The 26,345-nt window shown below is 44.1% G+C and overlaps 1 protein-coding gene across 1 annotated transcript in view; it reads left to right on the plus strand.

Annotated features, from left to right (window-relative positions):
• The window catches only part of GMPPB (GDP-mannose pyrophosphorylase B), a 185,588-nt gene that overhangs the window by 66,953 nt on the left and 92,290 nt on the right, over positions 1-26,345 (plus strand). The window contains exons 6-7 of the mRNA XM_078661210.1: positions 1,000-1,158; positions 1,526-1,604. Coding sequence (XP_078517336.1) covers positions 1,000-1,158; positions 1,526-1,604 — 238 coding nt within the window. The remainder of the gene's footprint in view (positions 1-999; positions 1,159-1,525; positions 1,605-26,345) is intronic.

Genomic DNA, 26,345 nt, shown 5'->3' on the forward strand with positions numbered 1-26,345 from the left:
TGAGTATAAATGTCTTGTCTAAACTGTAATTAGTGTTTCTTCAATAGAACTGTAGCCCTATGTACTGAGATATTTGCCTTCACTACGATGAGGGTGTGCAGCAGAAATGATGGACTCCAGGCTTCTCTCCACAGGGCCTCCTCGTCGCCAATATGGTATTTCCCTTCTTAAATATAATATTCTGGCACAGCAAGTTCGAGAATTTATATTTTATTTGCATCCTAACCTATATACGTATTCAAAGGAGAAAAGCCTGGGTCAGCTGGATTCTTAGTGTACGTTCTGTATCTAGGTTCTACACCAAGATTCCCAGTGAGATGCCACATGCCCCTCTTTCTGTGTGCATAGGACTGTGTTTCCATGTAAGTAATTTTAGGGTTTCCTTAAACTTCGCATTTTACCCAGGGATATATACCTGTTGAAAATGGACAAAAAGCCTATTGCTGATACCCAACAATATGCAGTGAGTGATCTTTTTACTGAGGCTGATTGGACCATATGTTAAGCATGAGCCACTCCTAACCGCCCCATCTGTCACCCATCCCAGTTTCATGAACACATGAGTACTGTCCATGCACGAGCCTCTTATTCCAGTATTTGTGAGTGACTTTGCAATCTCTACCTTCTACAAAGCCAGGGTCTGTAAATGTACAATTTATTTTTATTCCTACTGTTCACTACTCTGCACCAGTTCCCCCATACTGCACTCATACAAAACATCTAGGCGATTCAGTGTGTTCAATTTCAATTATTCTTTGTAAGGTCAGTAGATCAAGCTCCCTCCAAATGGTATCACTTACTGCTGACCTGTAAAATTTCAAAGTGGTTGGTGTGCTAATCCAACTTATCTGAAGTGTATCTTGGATTTACCCGCAGAGCTCTTGTTGATGATGGCTTTTAACTAGAGTTTGCTCGCCCTGCACTGATTCACTATAACTTGTTTTACGTTACGATTTTTTCTCATTAAGCTCTGGTTTGTTTTTCCTCATTTTGCTGCAGGTGACCAAGGTGGAGGAGCCCTCCAAGTATGGAGTGGTTGTGTACGAACCAGAAACTGGGAGCATTCAAAAGTTTGTTGAGAAGCCCCAAGTGTTTGTATCGAACAAAATCAATGCTGGAATGTACATTTTTAACCCCAAGCTCCTGGATCGGATCCAAGTAAGCACACTTGTTCTTGCCTGGAACATCTCTGCACACTGACCACTTTGCCTTTAGTTGAATTTCTCCCTCCTACCCAGTTTTCCGTCTCAAAATGCTTGGGAAAGAAAGTTTAAAAAAAACATTCTTTGTTTTCACAAAACACTTTTTCTTCTGTTTGATAAAAACTGTGAAAATCTTTGTATGCATGAATGTTTTTGCAGTCATGAATGCAACTTGGTCAACAATCTGCAATATATAACAGAGGCCATCTACTGAGAGGTTGTTTCAAACTGTTAATGATGGATTGAAATTTATTAAGAGATGTGGGCCGAGCTGTTTATTTTTTCCCTCCTCCCCCACTTGCTTTTTTTGTTTATATCTACAGTTACGACCCACCTCTATAGAGAAGGAGATTTTTCCTGTGATGGCGCAGGCAGGCGAACTTTATGCTATGGAGTTACAGGGTAAGAAAGTGATAAATATTTTGCAGTTGTTTCTTTTCTGGTAATATCAGTGAATCCTAAACAGATCTACTTTAAATTAATTATTTGTAAAAAAAATCTAGCTTCAATGCTGACACAATAACACAGTAGCATGCAAAAACAGGGTGGACTATATTTTTATTTAATCCCTTATCACCACTCTATTGATAGGGATGAGATGTTAAGAATGGAGTTGGTAAGTAATGTTGACCTGTCCTCTCTTGTTAGATGATATGTTATTTATTGTTATCTCTTATATAATGGTGATATCATTCATAGTACAGGGTCCCATGGTGCTTAAGAAGTGATCCTGAACAGGGCATCAAGTAGCAGTTGCTTATTGAGCAGGAAGTCAGGTTTTAAGGAGTTTCTTAAAATTAAGTAGTAGTTTGGAGTCAACCAACGGGGCATTTCGATATATAATTGGGCGCTTTGAATCTGGAAGGCTGTTCGTCCTTATTTGACTAGCTTGTATTTCTTTACAAATTCAGGATTGTTCGCTATTCGCAGATTTGAGCTGGCAAGTAGGGGAGGGTTTCTTAAATTTCCAAGCAAAAGAATTTGAAATGTTTCAGTGACATTGTTTCTGAAGCATGCAAGCTGATGTAACTGTAGTCTTTTTAGGTTGGGCCTAGGCACTGCGTATGCACTGTCTCTCAACCTGCTGTATCTACTCTGGGGGCTTACAACTATTCCCACTGCTTTCCATTTGTTCCTTCGTATGTCTTTTTAAATTGCTTTCTTTTGATTGGTGAAATGTTGCCCTTTGTCCTGCCTTTGGGTGTGTTTTCACTTCTGTGGCGACTTCCTCTGTTACATGTCCGCTTACTCTTGGATTTATTTATCGTTTGTTCGGTCCACTCTTTTTTTTTTTTTATTGAATGGTCCCACGCCATTTCTTTCTTATCCGCGGTTATGCTCATCCCGCAACTTTTTTTTAATTTTGTTGGGAGCATGGAGAGGCTCGTCCATTGCACTCTGTGGCACTAACGTCCATTGCACTCTGAAACGCAGAACTCTTTGTTTGTTGTGGTGACTGGAGAGGACGCCAAGGGCTTCTGGTGTTTGACAGCACCTTCCCATCATGCCCAAGCACTACAGCCTCCCCGGGACCGCAGATACAGTCTGTGATTGCCTCCCGTGCCTGTTGTGCATACTCATTGACATGGATTATTTTTATTCTTTTGATGAGCACAGACTCTTTCCCAAAATATTTGAGAACAGAAAGAAGTAAGAACACGAAACAATCCTTTTCTCAAATATTATGGGTATTTCTCTTCCTCCCCCGTCATATTTGTGGGTAAAGCATAAAAGTACAAGCACTTCCGGGTAGCCTGGAGCGACGGGGGAGTTTGGATGATTAGACTACCAGCGCGGCAACAGGTAGGTAAACAGCTGAAGAGGGACTTACCTTTTACCGGAAGCCAGGTGAGCTAGATGTGCTGTTGTTGCTCTGAGCAAAAGAAGCTCTTTTATGCAACGCTTGGATCCGTTACACGACAGACGCCCAAACAAGTTTTTAATTGCAGATACTGTGAGGCACCCCAGCCGTCAGCAAGCAGTTGCCACAGTAGTTAACTGTGGTCTTTTTAGGTTGAGCCTAGGCACTGCGCATGCACTGTCTCTCAACCTGCTGTATCTACTCTGGGGGATTACAACTATTCCCACTGCTTTCCATTTGTTCCTTCGTATGTCTTTTTAAATTGCTTTTTTTTGATTGGTGAAATGTTGCTCTTTATCCTGCCTTTGGGTGTGTTTTCACTTCTGTGGCGACTTCCTCTGTTACATGTCCGCTTACTCTTGGATTTATTTATCGTTTGTTCGGTCCACTCTCTTTATTTTTTTTATGGAATGGTTCCAGGCCATTTCTTTCTTATCCGCGGTTATGCTCGTCCCGCAACTTGTGTTTTTTTTTAGTTGGGAGCATGGAGAGGCTCGTCTCTTGCATAGCTACACCCCGCCTTGTGATTTGGAGCGAGTAGTGATGTTTACACATATTTACGATCTTATGTACGCCATACTTTGGTGGAAAGTACTGAATCTGTTGCATTGCGATCATTCCAGTCTCTCTGCAATGTTTGTAGACCTATTGTTTTGTGGCATACTGATTTTAAATATATTACGGTTATATCTACAAAATATGCATCTGGATTATGGGCTGGCCGCCTGTGATCTCTTTACTTCATCAGCACAAACGGCACTAACGTCCATTGCACTCTGAAACGCAGAACTCTTTGTTTGTTGTGGTGACTGGAAAGGATGGGAAGGGCTTCCCATCATGCACCAGCACTACAGCCCGCCTGGGACCGCAGATACAGCTGTTCTTATTCCCGTCTGTGATTGCCTCCCGTGCCTGTTGTGCATACGCAGTGACATGGATTATTTTTATTCTTTTGATGAGCACAGACTCTTCCCCAAATATTTGAGAACAGAAGTAAGAACACGAAACAATCCTTTTCTCAAATATTTTGGGTATTTCTCTGCCTCCCCCGTCATATTTGTGGGTAAAGCATAAAAGTACAAGCACTTCCGGGTAGCCTGGAGGGACGGGGGAGCTTGAATGATTAGACTACAGTCGCGGCAACAGGCAGGTAAACCGCTGAAGAGGGACTTACCTTTTACCGGAAGCCAGGTGAGCCACATGTGCTGTTGTTGCTCTGAGCAAAAGAAGCTCTTTTATGCAACGCTTGGATCCGTTACACGACAGACGCCCAAACAAGTTTTTTTAATTGTAGATACTGTAAGGCACCCCAGCCGTCCGCAAGCAGCTGCTACAGTAGTTAAAGCTCTTTAAAGGCCACGCATGTATTGGGGAGGAAGGGAACAATCTTCTTTGTGGGGTTTCAGGAAATTGCTACATTGTGATGTTTAACCATTTATTTACTGGATGATAAGCATGCATCCGGGGGGGGAAAATAAATCCTGAAGAACGTTGGCAATTAGCTTTTTACCCCAACTCTTGGGAAAAACCGAACATCTGCAGGAGGCAGGCACAGCGTAACTCTATAGAGTGCATCTTTATTTTTTCTCCCCCACACCCCCCCACCTCACGAACATGCAATCATTTCTCCTTTCATTCGTTTTTATTTTTTGCATTTTTCTGTAGCACAAATGAAGGTACAAAGCACTTTACATGAGCACTAGTTCCAATACAGGAATTTGATCAGTGGTGGTTAATTTGCTGCATGGCTAAACACTTATAATGTCCCAAAGGCGTGACCTATTGGCTATGCCAATGCTTGTTTAAATTGGGAGGCAGTTCAGCTTTTTGGTATGCTCTGAACATGGTCAGACTTTTTTAGTTTGAACCGGAGCCTACAAAACTATTCTGGATTTGCTACAGTTGTGCCCTTCATATTTGGGAAAGCCCAGATATATTGATTTCCCAGAATCAATAGTAATGGAATGAATGTGTGCATTGGCTACAACAATTTTGTGGGAGAAGATAGAAATTAAAATATTCTTAAGATTCTGAGGTGGTAAACTCAAGATTTTGTTACTGTTATTGGAGGTTTTGTAGAACATTGTACCTCGAGAATAGTGACTAAGCAGTACATTGCGTCCATCGGTTTAGGGCTATTGCCCATGTTCATGGGCCATAATGATTGTGTCCCATTTCTACATTCTCTTATAAATGGGTAAAAGCTGAACCTCAAAAATCTCATGGGCATCCTCTTTCAGGTAGTTTCCAGAATTAGCAGCATGTTGAAACCGAGATCATTTGATTCATCATGCAGCATAAGAAGAAGTTGTGTATAGTTCGTATTAAATACGTTTTTTTTATTTCAAGTAATTTTTATTTTATATAGGAATTCATTGGAATACAGTACAATGACAATAGTACATATTATAAGTTATCCACATGAGAAAAAAATTCATCAGGACACGTACTGGGTAAGGATTAAAATATTGCAATCTAAAATATATGTATGAACTTGTGCAAAGTAAAGAAGAGGAGGGTAAGAGAGAAGTAAAGGAGAAAGAAGCGAGGAAAGAGCAAACAATTGAGTGCTATTGAAATTCAGCTTCTTGTACACTCAGGGATGGTTGTTTCTTTGCAAATAAATATCCAGTTTGTACCATAGAAGGCGAGAGGATTTGTTGTTAAAAGTAGCATGGTGTGATGAAAAATTTCCTTGCTAACATAACGGAAAGTTTCAATTCTATTAAGGACTCGGAGGCGAGGATTATGCCTTCTTTCTCCACTTTATTTAACAGCAGCGAAGATATCAAAGACTACATTTCCCATGGTTCCACAGGGACATGTAGTCCAACAAGAAAAAAACCAGAAACACCTGGTAACAACCAATAGCATGTCCAGCCTCAATGTCCAATCAGGGCACTGGAAGCCCTCACATAGTCCCTCCACAGTGTCTCTTCCTCCTCTTTCTGAGCGCGTAGACAGTCACTCTCATCTCTTCAGGCGTCTTGCTTGGAATCCGAGCCTGAGGGTAAGAGGAAACCATATTACCAGAGGAAGCACAGAGGAACTCAAACAAAGTCAACACAATGCAGAAAAAACATTTAGAACAGGAATAAACCTTTTACTTACTGACATACGGGGAGGGGTCTCCTCCAGGAAGCCAGGGCGGGATAATCCTCGCCTCTGAGTCCTTAATAGAATTGAAACTTTCCGTTACGTTAGCTAGGAAATGTTTCATTCTATGTCAGGACTGGAGGCAAGGATTATGCTTGTTCAAAGCTTGCCCACGACCAATTGTGCCATATTCAAAATCGGTTTGAAATAAAACCGCTTGAATGTGGAATCTGAAGACCAGTCTGCCGCGTTGAGAATGTCCTCAAGACGCGCTCCGAGACTGAAGGCCTTTGAAGCCATAGCACCCCTTGTGGAGTGTGCTCCAAACTGGCTAAGGCTGATGCCTGCCTCCTGCATCATCCAACGAACCCACCTGGCAATAGTGGGGAAGAAACCGCTTTAAAGGGCTTTCGCAGTGAAATGAGGAGTTGTCTCTCGCCTGGGGGACGGAATTCCACCGTCGCCTCTTCATAAGCCTTGAGCCAATCTACCACGCAGAGCTTCGGGGAATCCGTGAACTGCGGATAGGAAATAGACCTATTATGGCACTTTGTGCGCCTGAGCAAAGTAAACGTCACTCCCTCTGGAGAGAAAACTCTGCTAGAGATATCGAAAGCACGCACGTCTGACACTCGCCTACAAGAAATGAGGCACAAGAGCATGGCCAGTTTCGCCGACAACTCTTTCCTGGAGAGATATCTATTGTGCTGCCAGGATAAAAACAAGTTAAGGACAAGATTAACGTCCCAAAGCGCAGAATAGCATGGCTCCGGAGGCAAGGAAAAACGAATGCCCCTTAACACCCACCGGCGCCCCATCCACTGGGAGATGACCAGAAGAGATAGCCGACCTGAAAGTGTTGATAGATCGGTAAGCCAGGCCCTCAGAGGCCAGCTGGGCCAAGAAATTGACTATGTGGACCACGTCTGAGCCCAAGGGATCGAAACCCCGTCGCAGACACCAACGGGTCCATCGGCACCATGCAGACCTGTATCTCTTGACAGTACTGTCCGCCCACGCCTTAGAGATAAGGGACTCAGCCTCTCGCGAAAGGCCAGGGGTTTCCCATCGACCCCTGAAATCCACCACACCATGAGCTTCAGCGACCCCGAGGATACTAGGGGGTGAGGAGAGCCGCTCGGACTCAGGAAGGAAACCGGGGGAGTAGGATTGGAAAATCCCAAGAAAGTTTCAGAAGAACTGGAAACCAAACTTGCGACTTCCATAACGGGGTGATCACTACCAACTCTGCCGCTTGTCTGCGAACTTGCGCCGTCACTCTCGTGATCATGGCGAAGGGAGGGAACGCATAACCCTGCTCTGTCCTCCAGTCCTGGAGAAACGCATTTGTCACCGCAGATAGTGGATCCGGCCTCCAACTGAAGAAGCGAGGCACCTGGTGATCTAGCCTGGAAGCAAACCGGTCCACCGAGAAAGGACCCATAGGTCGCTCAGACTCTTGAACACCAACCGATCCAGACGCCAAAGACTGGAGTCCCGGAAGTGGCGTGACTGGAAGTCTGCCTCCAAATTGTATTCCGCCGTGACTGAGACCTGATTGTCTAGGCAATATTACCAAAAACTGGCCGCCAGATCTGACAGGGCTTTCGACCTTGTGCCCCCTAAATGGTTCACATAACTAACCGCCGAGATGTTGTCCATCTTGAGCATCACACAAGATTGAACTGAATCTTTCGTCCAGCACCGCACTGCGAAAGATTCCGCCAGAAGTTCCAAACAGTTTATGTGTAACCTCTGTTCGTCGGGTGACCACAACCCGCCTGTAGAGAGATCTCCGCATCAGGCTCCCCAACCCAGTCTGCTGGCGTCTGATTCTATAATTATGTCCGGGGCGGACCCGAAGATTGCTCTCCCGTTCCACACCTCCATGTGATCCAACCACCATTGGATCTCGGAGCGAGCCTCTGCGGACAAGCCGACTTTGTGAGAATACGGATACCCTTTCCGAAGGAAGTACCCTTTGAGGCGTTGGAGGGCCCTGTAATGAAGCGGGCCTGAGAAAATTGCTTGAATAGAGGCGGACAAAAGGCCTACCACCCGAGCCAGCTGATGGAGGGAGATGTGGGGTCTGGACAGAACCCGTCGCAACTTGTGACGTATTTTGGTCACCTTCCTGCTTGGAAGACTGAGCGTGGATACCGTGGAGTCTATGACGAATCCCAAGAATGTAATGTTCTGGGTCGGTTGTAACAGAGATTTCTTCTCGTTGATCACAAACCCGAGGTCCTGAAGGAGTGAAACTGCCATCTGCAGATGCTGCGTCAGACGGCGCGGACAAGGCGCCATCGAGAGAAGATCGTCGAGGTACACGATCATTCTGATACCCCTGGACCGCAAAAACTCCACCGCCGGCTTGAGCACCTTGGTGAAGCACCAAGGGGCCGACAAGAGGCCGAAAGGGAGAGAAGTGAACTCGTAAGTGTGTGGACCCCAGAGGAACTGAAGAAAACGCCGATGGGGAGGAAAAATTGGAACCACCAGGTAGGCGTCCTTGAGGTCCAAGCGGACCATCCAATCGAAAGGCCTGAGGACGTCTCTAAGAAGATGGATCCCTTCCATCTTGAAATGGCGATAAACAAGCCATTGATTGAAGTCGGAAAGGTTTATTACTGGTCTCTTCCCCCCAACGGTCTTGTTGACCAAGAAAATGTTGCTCACTAACCCCCGGGGATGCCGAGAGGTGTGTGTAATGGCGCCTTTGCAGAGGAGGGAGGAAACCTCCTCGTCCACCAGAAGGCTGTCTTGCGCAGAGAACTGGATAGGGCGCTGCAAGGAACTTTGCACTGGAGTTCCCTCGAACTCTATGTGGAAACCCCTCACGGTTTGCAGAACCCATGCATCGCTCGTGATTGTAAGCCACACTTGAAAACATTGTGCCAACCTCCCTCCTATGTCTTGTGGGCAGCTCCTCCACGGTATCCTCTTCCTTTACCCCTTTTTCCTCGTGTGGGGTAAAAATTTCCAAATCTGGATTGATGCTGGTAGTTTCCGGAGCCTTTCTGGTTCGTCTGGCGTTGCTGCTGGCGACCGGCCAAGCGGCCCCGACCTCGGCCGGCCCGCGAAAAACAAGGGGGAAACACCTTTTTAATTGTTGATTGAGCACGGTCAAGAGATATGAAGGTATTCACAAATTTTCCGAGCTCCTTCACGAAGGGCTCGCCAAACAGGCCCCCCTGGGCGACAGCGCCCGCCTCTGAATCCGCCAGGTCCCCCAGCTTCGGATCGATTTTGATAAGGAGCAACAGGCGGGGCTCAGTGGACAGGGCACAGTTTGCATTGCCCATAAAAATAACCACTCGTTGTGCCCAGCCTGAAGGGGTCTCTGGGGAAATGATAGAACCGGACTCTTTGGCCTCCTCGGCCATATCTAGGATTTGTGTAATTGGTCCCAAGGCGTCCAGGAGTTTATCCTGGCAGGCCCTCCAGGATCGATCGATGCCGTTTTTAGGATCTCTAATACATTTCTGAAGAAAAGTGCCCATCCTAGGGTCATTCTCTGGTGTAAAGGCTACCTTGTCATCAAGAGAAGGGCGAGGGCATTCCGCCCACAAACAGTTGCGAGCTTCTTTTTCAAGAGGGCGCCGGATATGGGCGGCCACGTAGGCTGCCACCTTATCGGCGGGGGACCACTCCGAGGACCGCGGGTGGACTATGTCGTTGGGATCCAACATATCCGCTGTGCTAGGGGGCTCTTGGGATGTCCCTGGAACGGCTTGAGGGACTGGGGTCGGCGGAACCTGACCGGGAGAGGGAGACGGTCCTGGAATCGAGGGGGGGGAGGGCATTTGGCCTACTGGCCATAAAGGCCTGCCTAAGGTGGTCAAAGGCATCCCCATCCACGCCCGCCTCGCGGGAACGCTTAGGTGGAGGGGAGCCAAGGGGGTCCTGGGGGGAGGAGCAGAAGCCTGGGAGGGGTTAGGAGCAATTTGTTGGGAAAGCTTTGCAAAAGCCTGGTCAATTTGGCGTGTCAACCTATCCTCTAGAGGGGAAATGGCCTGGTCAACCGCCCTATAAATGTCGGTATCCACCGCCTCGTAAAAGGCATCCCCCCAGGGCATGTCAGTGAGGGGGTCCTCTTCCTCCTCCTGGTAATCATCATAATACTCCATGACGCAGTAATTAATCGGGTGGGCACCCCCGGCCTACAGAAAAGGCTTAGCAAAGGCTGGGTGGCAGCCAACACGTTTAGGTAGCGGAGATCCGCCAATCAATGGGTCCAAGCCCAGGGACAACTGGCAATAGGATTTTAAGCACCCTTCTTTGAGCAGGGCAACCGGCTGGGTAATGTCCCTTTCGATTTTCTCACACTTGTGCCCCTCACAATACAGACCAAACAGGCGTGACAGCTACAGCTGCAAATACAGGCTCTGCCCCGATAGCACACAAGAAGAAAAAACCTAGGGACAGAGCGTGGGGCACAAGGATAGCGGTAAACGCTCTGAAATACCGCCGATACACCGCACAGGCGTTCTCCCTCAGCCGGGGCTCCCAACTGACGCGCACACAACGTTTGAACCTCTCTGAAGAGAGATCAAACGACGCGCAGCGCCCGTCTCCACACCCGCGCCCTCTAAGGGCGGGAGGACCAGGGAGCAATTGCCAGTATACGCCGCGTAGGTACGGGGAAACCGTAGCCGCTGCACCACCTCTCCCCGTGGGTCCCCCGCTGCGGGAGAGGGAGAAATAACCAAACGCGGCACTGAAACCGAAGCGCAAATCCTGTCGGGAAGTGTTTAACAGAGCGTGAAGCTAAATTACTATAACCAATGCCACAAAGCAGTCACACAGCGTGAAGCCACAATCAATTAACACAGTGCGAAGCCATATATCAACAAACAAAAGCAGCGCTTTGTTTAAAAAGACATATCAAACACCCTTAAACAGCTACCACAAAGGAAAAGGCTGAAGGGTACTTATCTTGCTGCGCAGCAGCGAAGAAAGAGGAGGAAGAGACACTGTGGAGGGACTATGTGAGGGCTTCCAGTGCCCTGATTGGACATTGAGTCTGGACATGTTATTGGTTGTTACCTGGTGTTTCTGGTTTTTTTCTTGTTGGACTACATGTCCCTGTGAAACCGTGGGAAATGTAGTCTTTGATATCTTAGCTGCTGTTAAATAAAGTGGAGAAAGAAGGCATAATCCTCGCCTCCAGTCCTGACATAGAATTCTTTACCTGCACTTCTGATAAAACAGACCCACACCCACCATGCATGATATGAGATGTTAATATATTTCTTCAAATTGGAAACTATGGTTTTAATACCTATAGCTAGAAGAATGTTAATAAGAAAGCAGTCCCATGTAGTTAAAGATTTAAATAAATGTGTTTCAGAACAAGTATGTATGCCTAAAGATACTTAAATATGAGTTAGAGGCAGGTTTATATTAAAAATATTAGATAATGTGGTTTTGATGTCTTTCCAAAAAGGACGGATCTACTAGCAGTAAAACCGTAAATGTTCTAGGTCACCAGAAGGTTAATTGCAATGCCGACAAGCAGCCGAGGGCAGAAGTCCCAGTTTGTGTAAATCTTCAGGAGTCCAGTATGATCTATTGGTATTCCAAAATGTACACCGATATAAGAGGGGACATTTTATATCGCAGCCAATAGCTCAGTATATTGTCCTTACTAGTAGGAGGAATAGATGTAATATTATATTTGGAGCACACATCCCATGCTCGTTGAATCTATTGAGTCTCCAGTTTGGAAATCTTCTATAAAGTTTTATAAATTATTGACGCCATATGTGTCTTGGACAAGTTTCTGAGGAAAGAGTAAACAATCAGCCCTATATGGCCTTTTGAAGCCTCTTAATGCTACCTTTAGTGTTAAGACGTTGTAAAAGTCCAAAGGTTGAAGAGTGAGCCTCTCTGATAACATAGCAAATGATATGGGATTGTCCGGCTGAATAGTATCTCAAACATAGAGAATAACCACAGAAGACCAATGTTTCCAGAAAGATAAGACGGAATCTAATTTAATAGATCTATTAATCCACAAGGAGGTGAGCTCTAAATCTTTATTAGCTGAGATTAAATCCTTAATGATTTGAAAGGAATGAACTACTTTAAAAAGTATTAATAAGTGAAAGAGGGTGAACCATATCTGATTCAATATCAACCCATCTGGGCGATTGGCCACTATTGGGTAATGCCGCCAGATGGAATGTCTGGCCAAAAAGGCTATTTGATAGTTTTTTAAGTTCGGAAAATTTAAGCCACCTTTAGATTTCTCGGACTGTAGTTTTCGGAGTGATAGTCACACTCTTACCTTTCCATATAAAAGATTATAATATGTTCATGTTAATAAAACTTGTTGAGCGCACGAATACCCGGGGGTGTCTTGGCGCTATTGACTGCCATAATTCCTCTACTCCGTTCTGGAAAAGCCAGGTTTTAAACTTTCTCCTAAAAATGGCAACGGAAGCCGCTCCTCTCAGCTCGGCTGGAAGTGTGTTCCACAGATTTGCTGTACCATAAGAGAGACTCTGGCCGCCCCAACCCGAGGTGCGTATTCTGGGTACCTTCATCAGTCTTGTCCCTGAGGACCGCAACTGTCTGGCCGGACGGTACCAAAAAATTGCTTTTTGAGCGACAGTGGTTCTATGTCATTCAAAACCTAGAACGCTAAACAGAGGGCCTTAAGCTCAACTAGTTTGGCCACTAGGAGCCAATGGAGTCTGCGAATTTCCTTGGTGATGGAATCATATTTGGGGACATTGCTCAACATTCAAGCAGCTGTGTTTTGAATGGATTGAAGTTTTTTTTAAGAAAATGTTTACGCATGCCCAAATAGAGACTATTACTATAGTCTAATTTAGTCTTGATCAGCGTGGTAACCACCAGCTTTCTAGAATCGATGGGGATGCAAGGCATGCTTTCCCTAAGTTTTTTATCATAAAGTGGGAGGCAGTGACAATATCATTAGATGAGATAGTGCTAGTTTGTTATCGATCCACACGCCTACATTTTTTGCCTTTAGCATAGGTTTGGGTGCTTCACCCATCTCTGCTGGCCACCAGAAATTGTCCCATCTAGGTTTTAACTCACCGAAGATAATAATCTTGGTTTTTTCGGAGTTAAGCTTTAGGCAATGTAGGCCCATCCATCTGTTGACTTCTCTCATACAGTTCTGGAACAGTAGAGAGGGAGCAGTTTGTTCATTATATGCTGCCACAACTATCTGGGTGTCGTCCGCGGAGGTTGTTAAATTATAAACCCAAACCTCAGAATCAGATGGGCAAGTTCTGCAACATGTATATTAAAAATAGTTGGGCTCAAGGATGATCCCTGGGGACTCCACAGGGCAGAACATAAGACTTTGATCGGAAACCGTCCATGGTGACAGTTAATCTCCTTTCTTTCAGAAAGGAGGCCAATAGAGTCAGTGCCGTTCCCCGGACCCCCATTGATTCCGGCCGTAGTTGCAGCAAATTGTGATCAACTGTATCAAAAACAGCTGATAGATCGAGGAGGATCAGGGCCGCTGACCCTCCTCCATCCATCACCTTTCTGCTTTCTTCTGTGGCATTAATCAGTGCAGTCTCAGTACTGGGTTCCCTGCGGAAACCGTACTGAGAGTGGTCAAGAAGATCGCTATCCAGAATGAACTGAGATAGTTGCTTATTCATAATCTTTTCAACTAACTTGGCCGGGAGTGGAAGACGGACAATGGGTCGATATTTGGCCGGATTGGATGCGTCCAAGTTTGGCTTCTTCAACAAAGGAAGAATCGAGCAATCTTTCCATATGGAAGGGAACTTGTCTAGATTGAACATCGTGTATTAATTGGCATTAATTGAGTTCTGAAAAGAAGTGGAAAGACTAACTGTAAACATTCTTAGAAAAACAATGATTTGTGGTGCAAGCATCTTCTTAACGGTTTCAACCCGGCCCCAACATGTAGAGCATTTTGGTGACCATCCTTCAGTTAGTTTCTTACTTTTGGTGATTAGGGTTTCCTCAATATGGACCCTAGTGTCAATGACGGAACCTGCAAATTAAAGACCCAAATATTTTAATCTACTCAGTTGCAATTTTACATTAAAATGAGCCGCTTTATGAGGAAGAAAAAAAACATTCAGGGTGAAAATTTCCATTTTCTCTTTTTTCATAGTGTATCTAAAAACATTTGAGAAAGTTGCAATAATCCCAAGTATTTCCGTAATGACTTTATCCTCATCCTTAGAAAAGATAAGTACATCGTCAGCGTTTGCAAGCAGTTTTTGTGTACCACTTTTAAAGTGAATGCCTTGGATTGTATCACTAATCTGAATGGAGTGTAGTAATGGTTCAATTGAAAGTAGAAAAACGAGAGGGAACAAAGGACAACCTTGTCTGGTATCTTTTGACAAACTGAACTTATCGAATAGCTTGCTGTTCAGTTTTATTTGCACCAAAGTTTTCTGATAAACTGCCATGGACATACGTATGAAGCAAGTGCCCAAATGAAACTTTTTGTAGTATACATCTTAAAAAGGTCTCCGCATCCAAGGCCATAGCCATAGTGGGAGAAGAGATCAGTTTAGCTTTTTCAGTTACATAACGGAAGGTTCTAATATTATCAGCCACAAACGACCCTTAACAAAACCAGTTTGTGAAGGGCGGACGAGAGATGGAGCACCTTTTCTAATCTAAGAGCCAAAAGCTTAGTATATATTTTATAATTGGAAGTAAGTAAAGAATTAGGACAGAAAATCTTCATTTCTAATGGGTCTTTACCTTCCTTCAGTATTACCACTATTTGGGCTCCGAAGTGGAGCCTGAAAGTCCACCTCACCAATTGAAAATGTTAAAAAGAGCCGAGAGATGGGGCAATAATGTATGTTGAAAAAACTCTGATAAAAAGATGCAGGGAATTCGTCTGGACCTGGAAACTTTCTTGGTTTAAGTGCTTTAATGGCTTTAGTAATTTTGTCTTGTGAAATTGGTTTATTAAGAGAGTCCAAATCTTTTTCAGAAAATGTGGGAAGCTGGAGAGCATCTAGAAAAGCTTTACATGCTTCTAAGTTGGACATATTCACAGTTTTAGAGGGATTATATAACTTCAAATTAAAATTCTGAAATGATTCAAATCTTTTAGCTTGATCTGTTTGTAAACAATTATTCTTGTCTTTGATGACTGATATCGTAATAGATTATTTTGTGTCTTTCAGGGTCAAAGCAAGAAGCCTACCTAATTTATTACATTCTAAAAGATGTTTAGCTTTAGATTTAGTAGACCATATATGGGCTCTATCACTTATGATTTTATCATATTCATAATTTTGAAGCTTAATTTTAGATGTGGTTTAAGGTTCAAGGTTTGGTATCCTATCTTTTACCAGAGAGTAGATTTGTTTCTCTAAACGAATCAGTTTTGCATTCAGCTGTTTGTTCTTGTCTGACATAATGGCAATTATCTCACCCCTAACAGTAGCTTTCATGGCATCCCATATTGTTTCAGTGTCCCCCTCTAAAGTAGTATTCTCTTAAACATTTTTTTCAAAAAGGTTAGAAATTGGGCGATTAGATACTTGGAAGCTAGAGCAGCTAAAAGATCATCATTCATTCTCCATGAACAAGATTTAGATTGTTGTATAGATAGATTTCAAGTTGTGACATGCATGGTCCGATACGAGAATGGGCTCAAGAGTGGGATCAATGGCTGATTGGGCCAATGTTTTGCTAATGAAAAATTGTCCATTCTAGACAGAGAGGTAAAATCACTACCTGTCGGGTTGTGCAATTACCACATGTAAAATCATTATCCTCTGCCAGTTTATGGAGCTGTGTATGAGAACGGTTAGGTCTATATGTGTATTTTGAGAGTCTGTTCAGAGTGGTTTCAAATGGAGTGTTAAAATCACTCGCCAATATAGGTTTATTGTTCTGAGGGAGTTCATGTTATTTTTGATTTAGAGAAGACCAGAAGGATGGGTCATCTGATGTTAGAGCATAGATATTCGCAATAAAAAAGGAAACAACACTTTTGGTGATTTTAAACAGTAACTAATCACCATGATCATTGGGCTTGTTTTGAATTCAGAGTAAATACTCCACTCTAATCAATTGCTGCAGAGCATGACCAAACAGTGATCCAGGTATGTTGCCTACTACGAGCTTCCGTCAAACCAACTCTGGTCTCCTGAAGAAGTGTAATATCACTCTTCAGCTTTCCGCAGTAATTGAAAAGCTTATTTCGTTTGATTGAGTGATTAAGACCTTTAGTGTTAAGGGAAATGATTTTCGTCAATGCTTGAGTCATTATGTAACAATCTTATTGAAGAACAACATGGTATTCGCCGAGAAAGATCCCCTTTAGAAGAAGAAAAGAGAGTAAGAGTATGGAAAAGGGTGAAAAAAGAGAACATTAGGAAAAGCTAAGTGACATCCTAGCAAACATTATCTTTGCATCGTAGTTTAGAAGAGTTAACCAGACGCCCAATGTAAACTCCATGCTACCCCCACCACTACCCTCAACCCTCCCTACAATCATACCCCCTCCCCACAAAGCAGAAAAGGGAGCCATGTAGGCCTCTGAACAGGAGCACAGTCCCAGACAAAGGTCCGTACCTGAGCAGTACAATAGTTCTAAAAAATACCAACCATAAAAATACGAACAATTTCAATGAAACATCCTGCAAAGAACATGTAGGAGGCTGGCTTAGTATATGGTTCACACTTAGTTAAGTGAAGAACCCTGCACTAATCCAGCCAACCCTTATGGTGATTTTAGTGTTCTTAGCCAACCTTAGAAAGCTCTCGAAGTCGTAGGCGTGGAGAGCAGCCTCCAAGCTTAGTTCAGAAGGAGTGGTAAGGAGCTTGTTTTACCAGTACTAATCCTGTACTGTAGGTTAAATGAAAAAGAACCACACAGTGTTGTTATAAAAATAATAACAAGCCTTGGCAACAGCAAGTCGACACATTGCACAGGGGTTCTGCTAAAGCGGTTCCGACAAGAGATACTGGTCTCAAACTCGGTGAGAAGACCGTGCAGGCCCGAGGAAGTTGCAGAACCACCACCTGTGTTGCTTGGCCTTTGGAAGTCCAGAGGACGTCATGGCAGCAGACCGGTCAGCTTAGTTGCGGTGCCTGCAGATGCAGGGGAGTGCATCCTTCACTCCAAAGGAGATTCCTTCAGGTGTCTTTGATGCCCCCAGGCCTTGAGAAGAACCTGGATGAAGCACAAGCCCAGGTGACGCAGAAGACTGGCGGGATGACGAGACCAGAGCAGCAGGAGTCTTCCCAGACCGAGTCTCAGTTCCCAAAGTGAAGACCAACGAAGTCCAAAGTGCCCGGACGGTAGAAGAAGTGGTTTCGAGAACTGAATCTTGTCCCATGACCACCTGAAGAGCCACCCACAGGTAAGCCCTGAAGTACCCAAAGGAAAGAGTTGGGGCGACTCAGGGGCCACTCCGGAGGATGGGCTGGACAGAGGGGAGGATACTCCTATGTCCAGTTTCGCGCCAGAGCGGGACTCAGCGGTACAAAAGGGGGTGGTGATGGACGGAGCATCTGAACCAATCAAACACTCACACCCAGTCAACAGATCTGGGTTTAATCCATCACCGTTCTTTAGCCCACTCTGCCACCCCAGTTCAGACATGGCCATATGCAAATCAGTCTGACCCAGTGCCTCATGGGAACAGTCCGGCCCGAACTGCCAAGCCATGCCTTCCCTGGACCGGAAACAAGCTTCCTAGGACCGGTTTCTGGCATTACAACCGTCTTCAGCCAGGCTTGCTTGAATCCAGTGGCAAAATGAGCAGGGGACTCACGTCTGACGGGACTCAGCGGCTCCCTAAACTGGTTTCAACTGGAGTATACAAGGAGAGGACCAAATGTTCCCTTCAAAGCAGTCTGGTGGCACTGGCAAGTGCCCCCACCCCAGCCCAATACACTAAGTCCTGTCTGGGAGATGGTCACACCTTCCTGTGACAGGAAACTTATTGTTCTACCCTCCCCTGCTCGCATGTGGCTCAGGAGGAGGAGGGCAGTGGTCGGCAGCAGCACTAGCTTGTTCTTAGACCCTGAAAGGCTGTTTCCGGGAATACAGGGGGGATTCCTAGGGGAGCCCCCAGTACATGGGGTCCGGCATCCACACTTGAATCGCTGTTGGGTAGGATTCCAACGTATTTGATACCAAACATGCCCAGTTGCGCTCCAGCCAATATATAGTTAGACATCTCATAATTTACTTGACCGCACTTACAAAGCTTGGAGAATCAACTCCTGGGTTTGTAGGGGGTGCTCTGACCACATAAGCACAACTGCCTACCTCATCACTAGTAGGTGGTTGCCATCACTCTTTTAACCAGGGTAGGAGGCAGGATTATTAAATAAGTGGCCCTGACCACCGTCCCCTGTTTTAATCTCACTAGTTTAGACACATACTACACTGGTACACTTCAGGGCCCCACACACGCACGCACCACACGGCAAGGATAGAAAGATCTCCGCCAAAGAGCCCCCACTGAGGGTGACCGTCGGGAATTGCACCGCCGTCCCGACGAGGAGCACGCCCAATGATGAAGCATGACACCTAGCGGGCTAGGTGTGTGAGGGCATTATATCCGAAAGGAGGAATCCCCTTTCCTCCTCTTTGATTGTTGTACATCACACCATTCTTACATAGTCACACCATTTGTCCTCTCCAGTAACTGCATACCTTTCTTTGTTTTCCCATTGTTTGGGCACGTATGCTGGACCTCTAACAAAAGCCCAACTGCAGTCTCTCCTCTTTTGTATACAAAGCATGTGTGAGCCCTCATTGTGAGCACTCAGTTTGAGTGGTCTCTCATGGGTGGCATAATATAAGCAGTAGCTGATCGGTAGGCAATGTAAAACCTCAATTCATATGAGTTGAACAGATGGTATAAATATGAATGAACATAAATGCCTTATGAGCTTATAAAAGGTAGACAGTCTGTCTAAAAGATTATCTTATAGATTTTCCTCTAGAATAATATAATTGACAAGACTTATGAAAGAGGATATAATCCAGTAAATAGAAAAGCTATCATATACCAACTCGCCTATTTCAGTAAACCGAGTAAAATTCATAATGGAAGATATTACCCAGTATGTGATCAGATGAATTTGCACGATACAACCTGACCAAGGCAACAAACCGCATTCATAAAAGGAGGATAATTGTCCAGTGCATGGTCAAAAAACCATCCTACAATCAAATCTGGACCAAGATAACTAACCATAAACTAATACCTGAAAGAAAAGTAGTAGTCAAAATAAATAAAGCTTACCATGTTCTGATGTGTCTGAACCAGGAGAGCAAATAAGAAATACATGAAGAATGATATCATCCATTGTGTGGATCTAGTCGAAAAAGAGAGGGCCAAAACCTGAAACCTGTAACATGACGGGAGAGATTAGTGTGACATTTGAGAATCCAATAACTGTTTTACAAAGGTCTCTAACTCTCTAGGTTCATCGAAAATCTGCGAATTGCCTTCGTAAATGAACTAATGCTTTGCTGGTCCTATAAAAGAAAATGTGATGTTCGAGGATCTAAACTCAGTACTTGTGCAAGGAACTTTTTTCTTCGATCCACTGTAGGCTTGACATTCTCCTGTGAAGTGTTCTCTTTATGACCTATCCAATCAATGGTCCTAATACTTTTTCCATACGATCCAGAATCATTTCTATATGTTGATACCGCAATGGTCGGCATATAAGAGCCCTTGGGTGATTAGCTGAAGCAAAGTTCACGTGTTAGAACCCTATGAGCTCTTTCGAACTCAAAGCTGTGGTTGAATGATAACTCTAGAACTCGTGGAGCCCTTGACTCAAAGGCCACACTGGACTTTTCACGTTTTTCCATATTTTCTGGCAGACCAAAATTTCTCAAGTTGCCTCTCCTATTTCTGTGTTCCAGGGCACACATTTCTTTTTCTAGTAACACCACCTTTCGTGACAGTAAGTCTGAGCTTTTCAAAAGAGAATTCTGAGTGTCCTCAACTTTGCTAATCCTGGATTCAGTCTCTTCCATTCGATTGGCTAAAATGAGCTTCAGTAGAATAGTTTCAATGTTTTTAGCGAGATCTTGTTACCCTTTATTACGGTTATGGAGGATCTTGTTTGGTACGTTTTTAACCAGGTTTCTGTTCTCTTTGGTCTTTAGGCGTGTTCCCTTTGGTTTTTGGCCTTTATGCTCCCCTCTGAGCTCCTTCTCTTTTGTGTCTGCCATATTGATGATTAACTGGTATCTGGGAGTAGGTAGGAGTTATTTTTGCATACTGCTAACCCTATAAGTGAGCCTGTGTTTTAAGATCAATCACTATCATTAGATGAGCATAGGAAGAAAGACTTCAAGAAATTGCAGAGACAACTACAAAAGACTAGCTCAGTATAGAGGTGTGGTAACATGTTCTAGCTCAATGCAAATGTGTTCAGCTGTCATTCATCCGCAAAGTTAAAAAGCACTATTCTGTAGAATTGTTTTCTTTCTATATAAAACTGAGTATTCCTAGCAGATACCAAGAGGTTATGATTTTAAAACCCCCCCAATGCACGCATGAGTAGGCCTGAATACTAGATCTAAAGGTGAAACAGAGAGAAGGCCACACTCCGTCACACCATCCCTTCTTGAAAGAGTCGTTGTATGTGCTATCGGCTTATTGAACACTGATCCGCTATGAGAAAATGTATATTTTGGCTCCGTCAAGTCACGCAGAAGCCATTTATTTGCACCGCAAAAATAATAGTTTGTCTGTTCCATTGTATTTCTTAACTGAGGGCCATTTTAAATATTGAGGGTAAAAAACACTTGCTGCTTGCTTGAGGAGATATGCCTTGCGTTGCACGCCAAGTTCAGGCATCATCTTGGTTGCTCTGATCAGCCCCTCACCAGCATTCACCTCCTCTGTCCAGAAAATATTAGAAATTCGCAGAAATTACTATTTTCACCCCAACTGCCCCCTCATAAAAAATAAGCTTTTATGTGGAATGCTTGTAACGTGTATATGAGAAGGTAGAGATAAAGGTTAGATAATAAACACAGTATTATAAAGCCTTGAGGGACCCCTCTCTAATATAGGTTTGGGTTCCAGAATATCCATTTGGATCGATTTGGATCTGTTCTGTATGAACGAGGAGAGCCTTAAGACTTTTTTCTCAAACGCTACAGAACTGAGATATTGGAGCAGTAGTGAGTGGTCGATAGTATTGAAGGTGAAGACATGAGTATAAGAACTCCTTCACCACCATCGGCGACCATCATCAAGAGGTCCTCTGTTGCTGCAAGTACTCTACTTTTCTGTGGCCTGAAACCTACCTGCCATAGGATGCAACAGGGGATTTAACTCTACAAGGTTTTTTTACCGAATGTTGTAGAACAAATCGGAAGTATTCCTTTTAGCACATGGTGCACAGAAGCTAATTTAACATTTTCTGGTGTTCTTGTGAGGGAATAGTTAACATTATTGCACACATATGGGACAATTTGCTCTTTAATTTACAGAAACTGCCCTGGAATTGAGTCATTTGGGCAGCCCAGTGGTTGGCTGGTTTTAATTATGGTTTCACATTCTTTGATCATTATTTATTTAAATTCAGCAAACTGAAAAGGCAGTTGAAAAGCCACAGGCGTGGTATTATTAGACACATCAGGTGTGTTGTGATTATATTTAGTTTTTTTGAGTCAGTAAATGAATGTCTGCCATTTGTTGCATGGGGTCATTGCATTGTTTGAGTCAATTTTGTGGACTGTTTCTTTTAAAATATTAGTTAGTGTAGGTTTTTGTGTGATGTGTGTCTTTTGTCCACCTTTACCAGATAGTTAGATTTGCATAATTGTCTTGTGTAATTCTCAGTCCATAAGATTATACATTTTATGCCATTGAGCTTCCATTTTTTCAGCTGGGACTTCTTTCCTCTTAAAGATGATATCTACCATTTACAGCCTTCATGTTTAAAATTGATGGTTTTATTTTGTACTATCAGCTCATCTAAATGGTATTTAAATGAGCATTCAATTAGTTATCTAACAACAACAGCAGGTCTATAGTTTTAATCCTCTGTCAAATAATTCCAAGTTTCTACTACTCTTTTGTTTACTGTAGCAGGGAGGGATTCTGCAACAGGTCTGTGTTTTTGAGTAGACTAACATGTTATTTACCTTTGTTAACATTCTTTATGGTGGCTGCTCTAACCACAGGTGCTTCACCTTTAGAATATGCCCGGGTGCCAGACTCTATCCAGAAGATTTCTCTCAGCATGGGCCCTGCGAGCTGGTAGGTGGCGTTCTACGGCTCCACATACACTTTGCTCCACCTCGGATGTGATGTCTGGAACTGCATGTAGGTGTCACTCAAATGTGCTGACATCGTCCGCACCCTTAGAGCCTTAAAAACAATTGTTTGTGCTAGTGTGCAGAACTCTAATTTGGGACCTTTTCAGTTGGAAAAGACCCATTCCACAGAATAGGGATGCAGAAAGAAACTTAATAATCTGCAGTTAATCCGAAAGAGCATTACTGAAGGTAAGTAAATTGTCCTCCTGATGGATACTTATTGCAGATCCGTCACCTTAAGAATAAATACCAAAGTTATATCTCACCTAGTGATTGGTCTGTTGAATGGCTCTGACTGAAAAGTCCTGCAGTACAGAACGGCCAAAATGCCCTTCCTGTCGACCAGGCATTCAGGGCAATAGTACATAGTGACTGAGTGCACTAGTGCACACGTAGTGGCTTTACAGCTATCCAGAGCAGGCATTTCGCGTTCCACTGCTGTGGTTGCAACCTTGGCTCTGGTTTAGTGAGCTCGCAATCCTCCGGGGCTAAGTGGCCAGTGCATAGCATATCTTGATGTAGAGGAGTATCCACCTGGATAGTGTCCTTTTCAGCACTGCCTTGCCTTTATTTGCCCAAGATAACCCCCAAAAGAGCTGGTCACCCACTCTATAGTCTTTTGTGCGATCAATGTGAAAGCTCAGTGCTCATTTGGAGTCCAAGTGATGAATTCTCTCCTACTCTTTTCAGGGGTGAGGTGGAGCACAGACCAGTGTAAGTGTAGATAGGCTGGCCAACGTGAAAGAGAGTCACAACCTTCAGCAGAAAGGCCGCTCTAGTATGTAATTTCTCTAAAAAGACGGTGGTGTATAGTGACTATACTGAAAGATCTTCAATCTCACGGACACAACAAGCTGAAGAGATTGTGAGTAGGAAAATTGTCTTCAGGGTTAGGAGATGGGGGGCAGCTGTGTAACCTTACAGAGTACACATTAGGAAAGAAAGGACCATATTAAGGTCCCATTGAGGAGTCTCAAAAGGTTTTGGGGGAAGCATATGGGCCAAACGTATAAAAAAGCATCACAACCAGTGAATTGAATAAGGATGGCCTGCCCAGTAAATGATAAAAGTCTAAAGAAAAGTCAAAAGGGTTGACAGGCAACCTTTAACTGTGCTCTCTGTAAGCGCTTGCTGGGAAAAAGACAGAACAAAAGGAAAACATCCAGGAGTTTAGCCTTCAATGGGTCCATGCTGGTGGGTACCATCAAACCCACAAACTTGTCACATTGTTCAGTGTAAAGATTTTTCAGAATGACTCCTTGCTGCCAAGATGACATCTACCACTTCAAGATGCAGATTCAATGCAATCAACTGCCTACTGCTTAGTCTCTATGCATGGAAGTGTAGATTGGAGGACCCTGGTCTATTGCTGCGACAGAACATCCTCCTGAATCAGCAAGTTTATCAGAGGACAGATGCCCAGAAGTTCCAGGTACCACAATCTTCTGGCTCAATTCATAGCCATCAAGATGACTTTGTCCCGATCGTTCCTGATCTTCTTCAGACATCTGACAGGAGAGGTAGTGATGACCAGGAATACAGTCGCGCCATGCTCCACACTAAACAGAATGCATCTCTGACAGAGAGCCTTCTTGGGAATTCCAAAGAAGGAACGTGTTGACACTACACATTCTTGGCGGTGGCAAACAGACTGAGCCAAAGGTTCTCCCCGTTCTTGTAAGATGCCCTGTGCCACTTCTGGGGTTAAATGGCATTTGTGATTCTGAGTTAGTCTACTCTGGTGTTTAAAGATCCTGCATGTGGTGTAATAGCAGGAATATACTCTGACGATTCAGCAAGTTCCAGAGTCACAGGGCCTCCTGGCACAGTATCCAGGACCCACCCCGAATATTCCAATACCACTTGGCGGTGGTTTTGTCTGTACGGACCTGCATTATCCTCCGCCTGATGGATGGCAGAAAGACTATTAAACCCAGGCATATGACCTGCAGTTCCAGCAACTTGATGTGGAGGGGGTCTCCGCCAGAGTGCAGACGTTGAAACATCGGAATATTAGCCTGAGTGACCTTGGCTCGATCTGGCAGGAAGGCCTGGGAGAGTACCATATCCAGGATGACTGATGAAATTAACCCTCTACAAGGGAGCCAAGTATGACTTTGGCAGGTTGATGGTGATCCCCAGTGATGTTGGGAGGTTCGCCGTCATCTAGAGGTGGTCTACAACTGATTGTGGCGCGCCCACCTTCAACACCCGGTCGTCGAGGTAGGGGAGGCCTGGTTCTCCTGACCTTCGAAGATGGACCATGACCATCGCCATAACCTTTGTGCATACACGAGGACTGATGGGGCTGAATAGGAGTATAGCAAATTGAAAATGCTTGTGGCACCTTGAACTGTAGGTAGCACCTGTGGTCCAGCTGGACTGGGTTACGGAAATATGCTTCCTGCAGGTTCAGCACCACTACCAGTCTCCTGGATACAGGGCAGATAGAACCAGGGCCAGTGTGGGCATCTTGAATTTGTCCTTCCGCAGGAAGCAGTTGAGGAGATGAAAGTTCTAAAATGGGGCGAATGTCTAAAATGGGTTAGAGGCCTCCACCTTACTTCAGCATAAGGAAGTATGAAGAGTAGCACCCAGTTCTGATCTCCAAGGCTGGGACCCTATTTACGGATCCTTTATCTTAAAGAGTCCTCAGAAAACCTCTCTGATGAGGTTGGAGATTCTGCAGAACCCACCTGTTGAATGCCTGGAGGATTTTCTGTACTTTACACACCTTCAGGTAAGGGAGGCCAATTCCTTAAAATATAATCTATTAATTTTGATAAGTAAACTAGTAAAAAGAAATAAAAATAATGGTAACATAAACATCTTAATAAGTGCAACCCTACAATCTGTATTAATGGCATAAGGGCCCATCTGAAACCTGATCTGAATATCTTTCAAAATACCTTCATGTCTAAAAAGTACAACAAGATAAAGAAGTGGCTAACAATTATGAACAACAGACCAGATCGCCAAAAAAAGGGCCACCTGTAATTGCTAATCAAAACCCATTATGGATTCCCATCAATAACTTGTATGGATCAATGTTTTCATTTGGTAATCCTGCCAGGGTATTCTGTCTCTTGATCATTGAGACATACGGCATACCCCCATCTTTGGCATGGGGTAATGACCTACAATTACTAGATTAGACCAAATGATGATGATCTGATGGGAAAGTGCAGTGCAAAAAAATGAAGATGAATGTGATGGTTAAAACAGGATAGGGAGCTTTAACAAAAATTACTTTATTGGGCATAAGCCCCTTCCTTGTTAAAAACAATAACAGTGCAACAACATAAACACAGTTTAAACAAATAGCTGCGAGAGGACCAACATGTTTCAGCCTATTATGGGAGGAAACCCAAGGCTTTCGTCAGGGTCTCTGTTCTCAAAGAATGCTACTGCCAAATTAGTGAGAAACGTGTGAAAAAATTATAATAAAAAACACACAAGTGAACTAATAACAGTAAAGGATATATTTCTCCTATATCTGTTTCAATTCCTCCTTGGCACCTGGTGTGATCTACAACAACAAAAACATATGTGGACCCTTATTAGGTTCAAAGGTCTGTTAAAAACGGTAATCTATTCATTAGTGTTCAAGATTTTCAAGTACTCACCCAGTGTGCCCGGGGAAAGGACCTCACCTCTTCCTGGACCTGGCTCAGGTAAATGTGAGACCCCGCTCTGTAAGGACAAGGCAACCTCTACACTTAGTATAGATAGAGCGAGCCCTTTTTACCCTGCTCTGTCTATTAAAAATGCTTGGGGTGCACCAATGTGTCTTGCACATAGAGCCTGACTTCCTGGTATAAACTTATCACCCAAGAGAGTCCTCGCACCCACATACAACTCTCTAGCTAGACTT

The sequence above is a fragment of the Lissotriton helveticus genome, chromosome 9, assembly GCF_964261635.1.
Source record: "Lissotriton helveticus chromosome 9, aLisHel1.1, whole genome shotgun sequence".
Classification (NCBI taxonomy): Eukaryota; Metazoa; Chordata; class Amphibia; order Caudata; family Salamandridae; genus Lissotriton; species Lissotriton helveticus.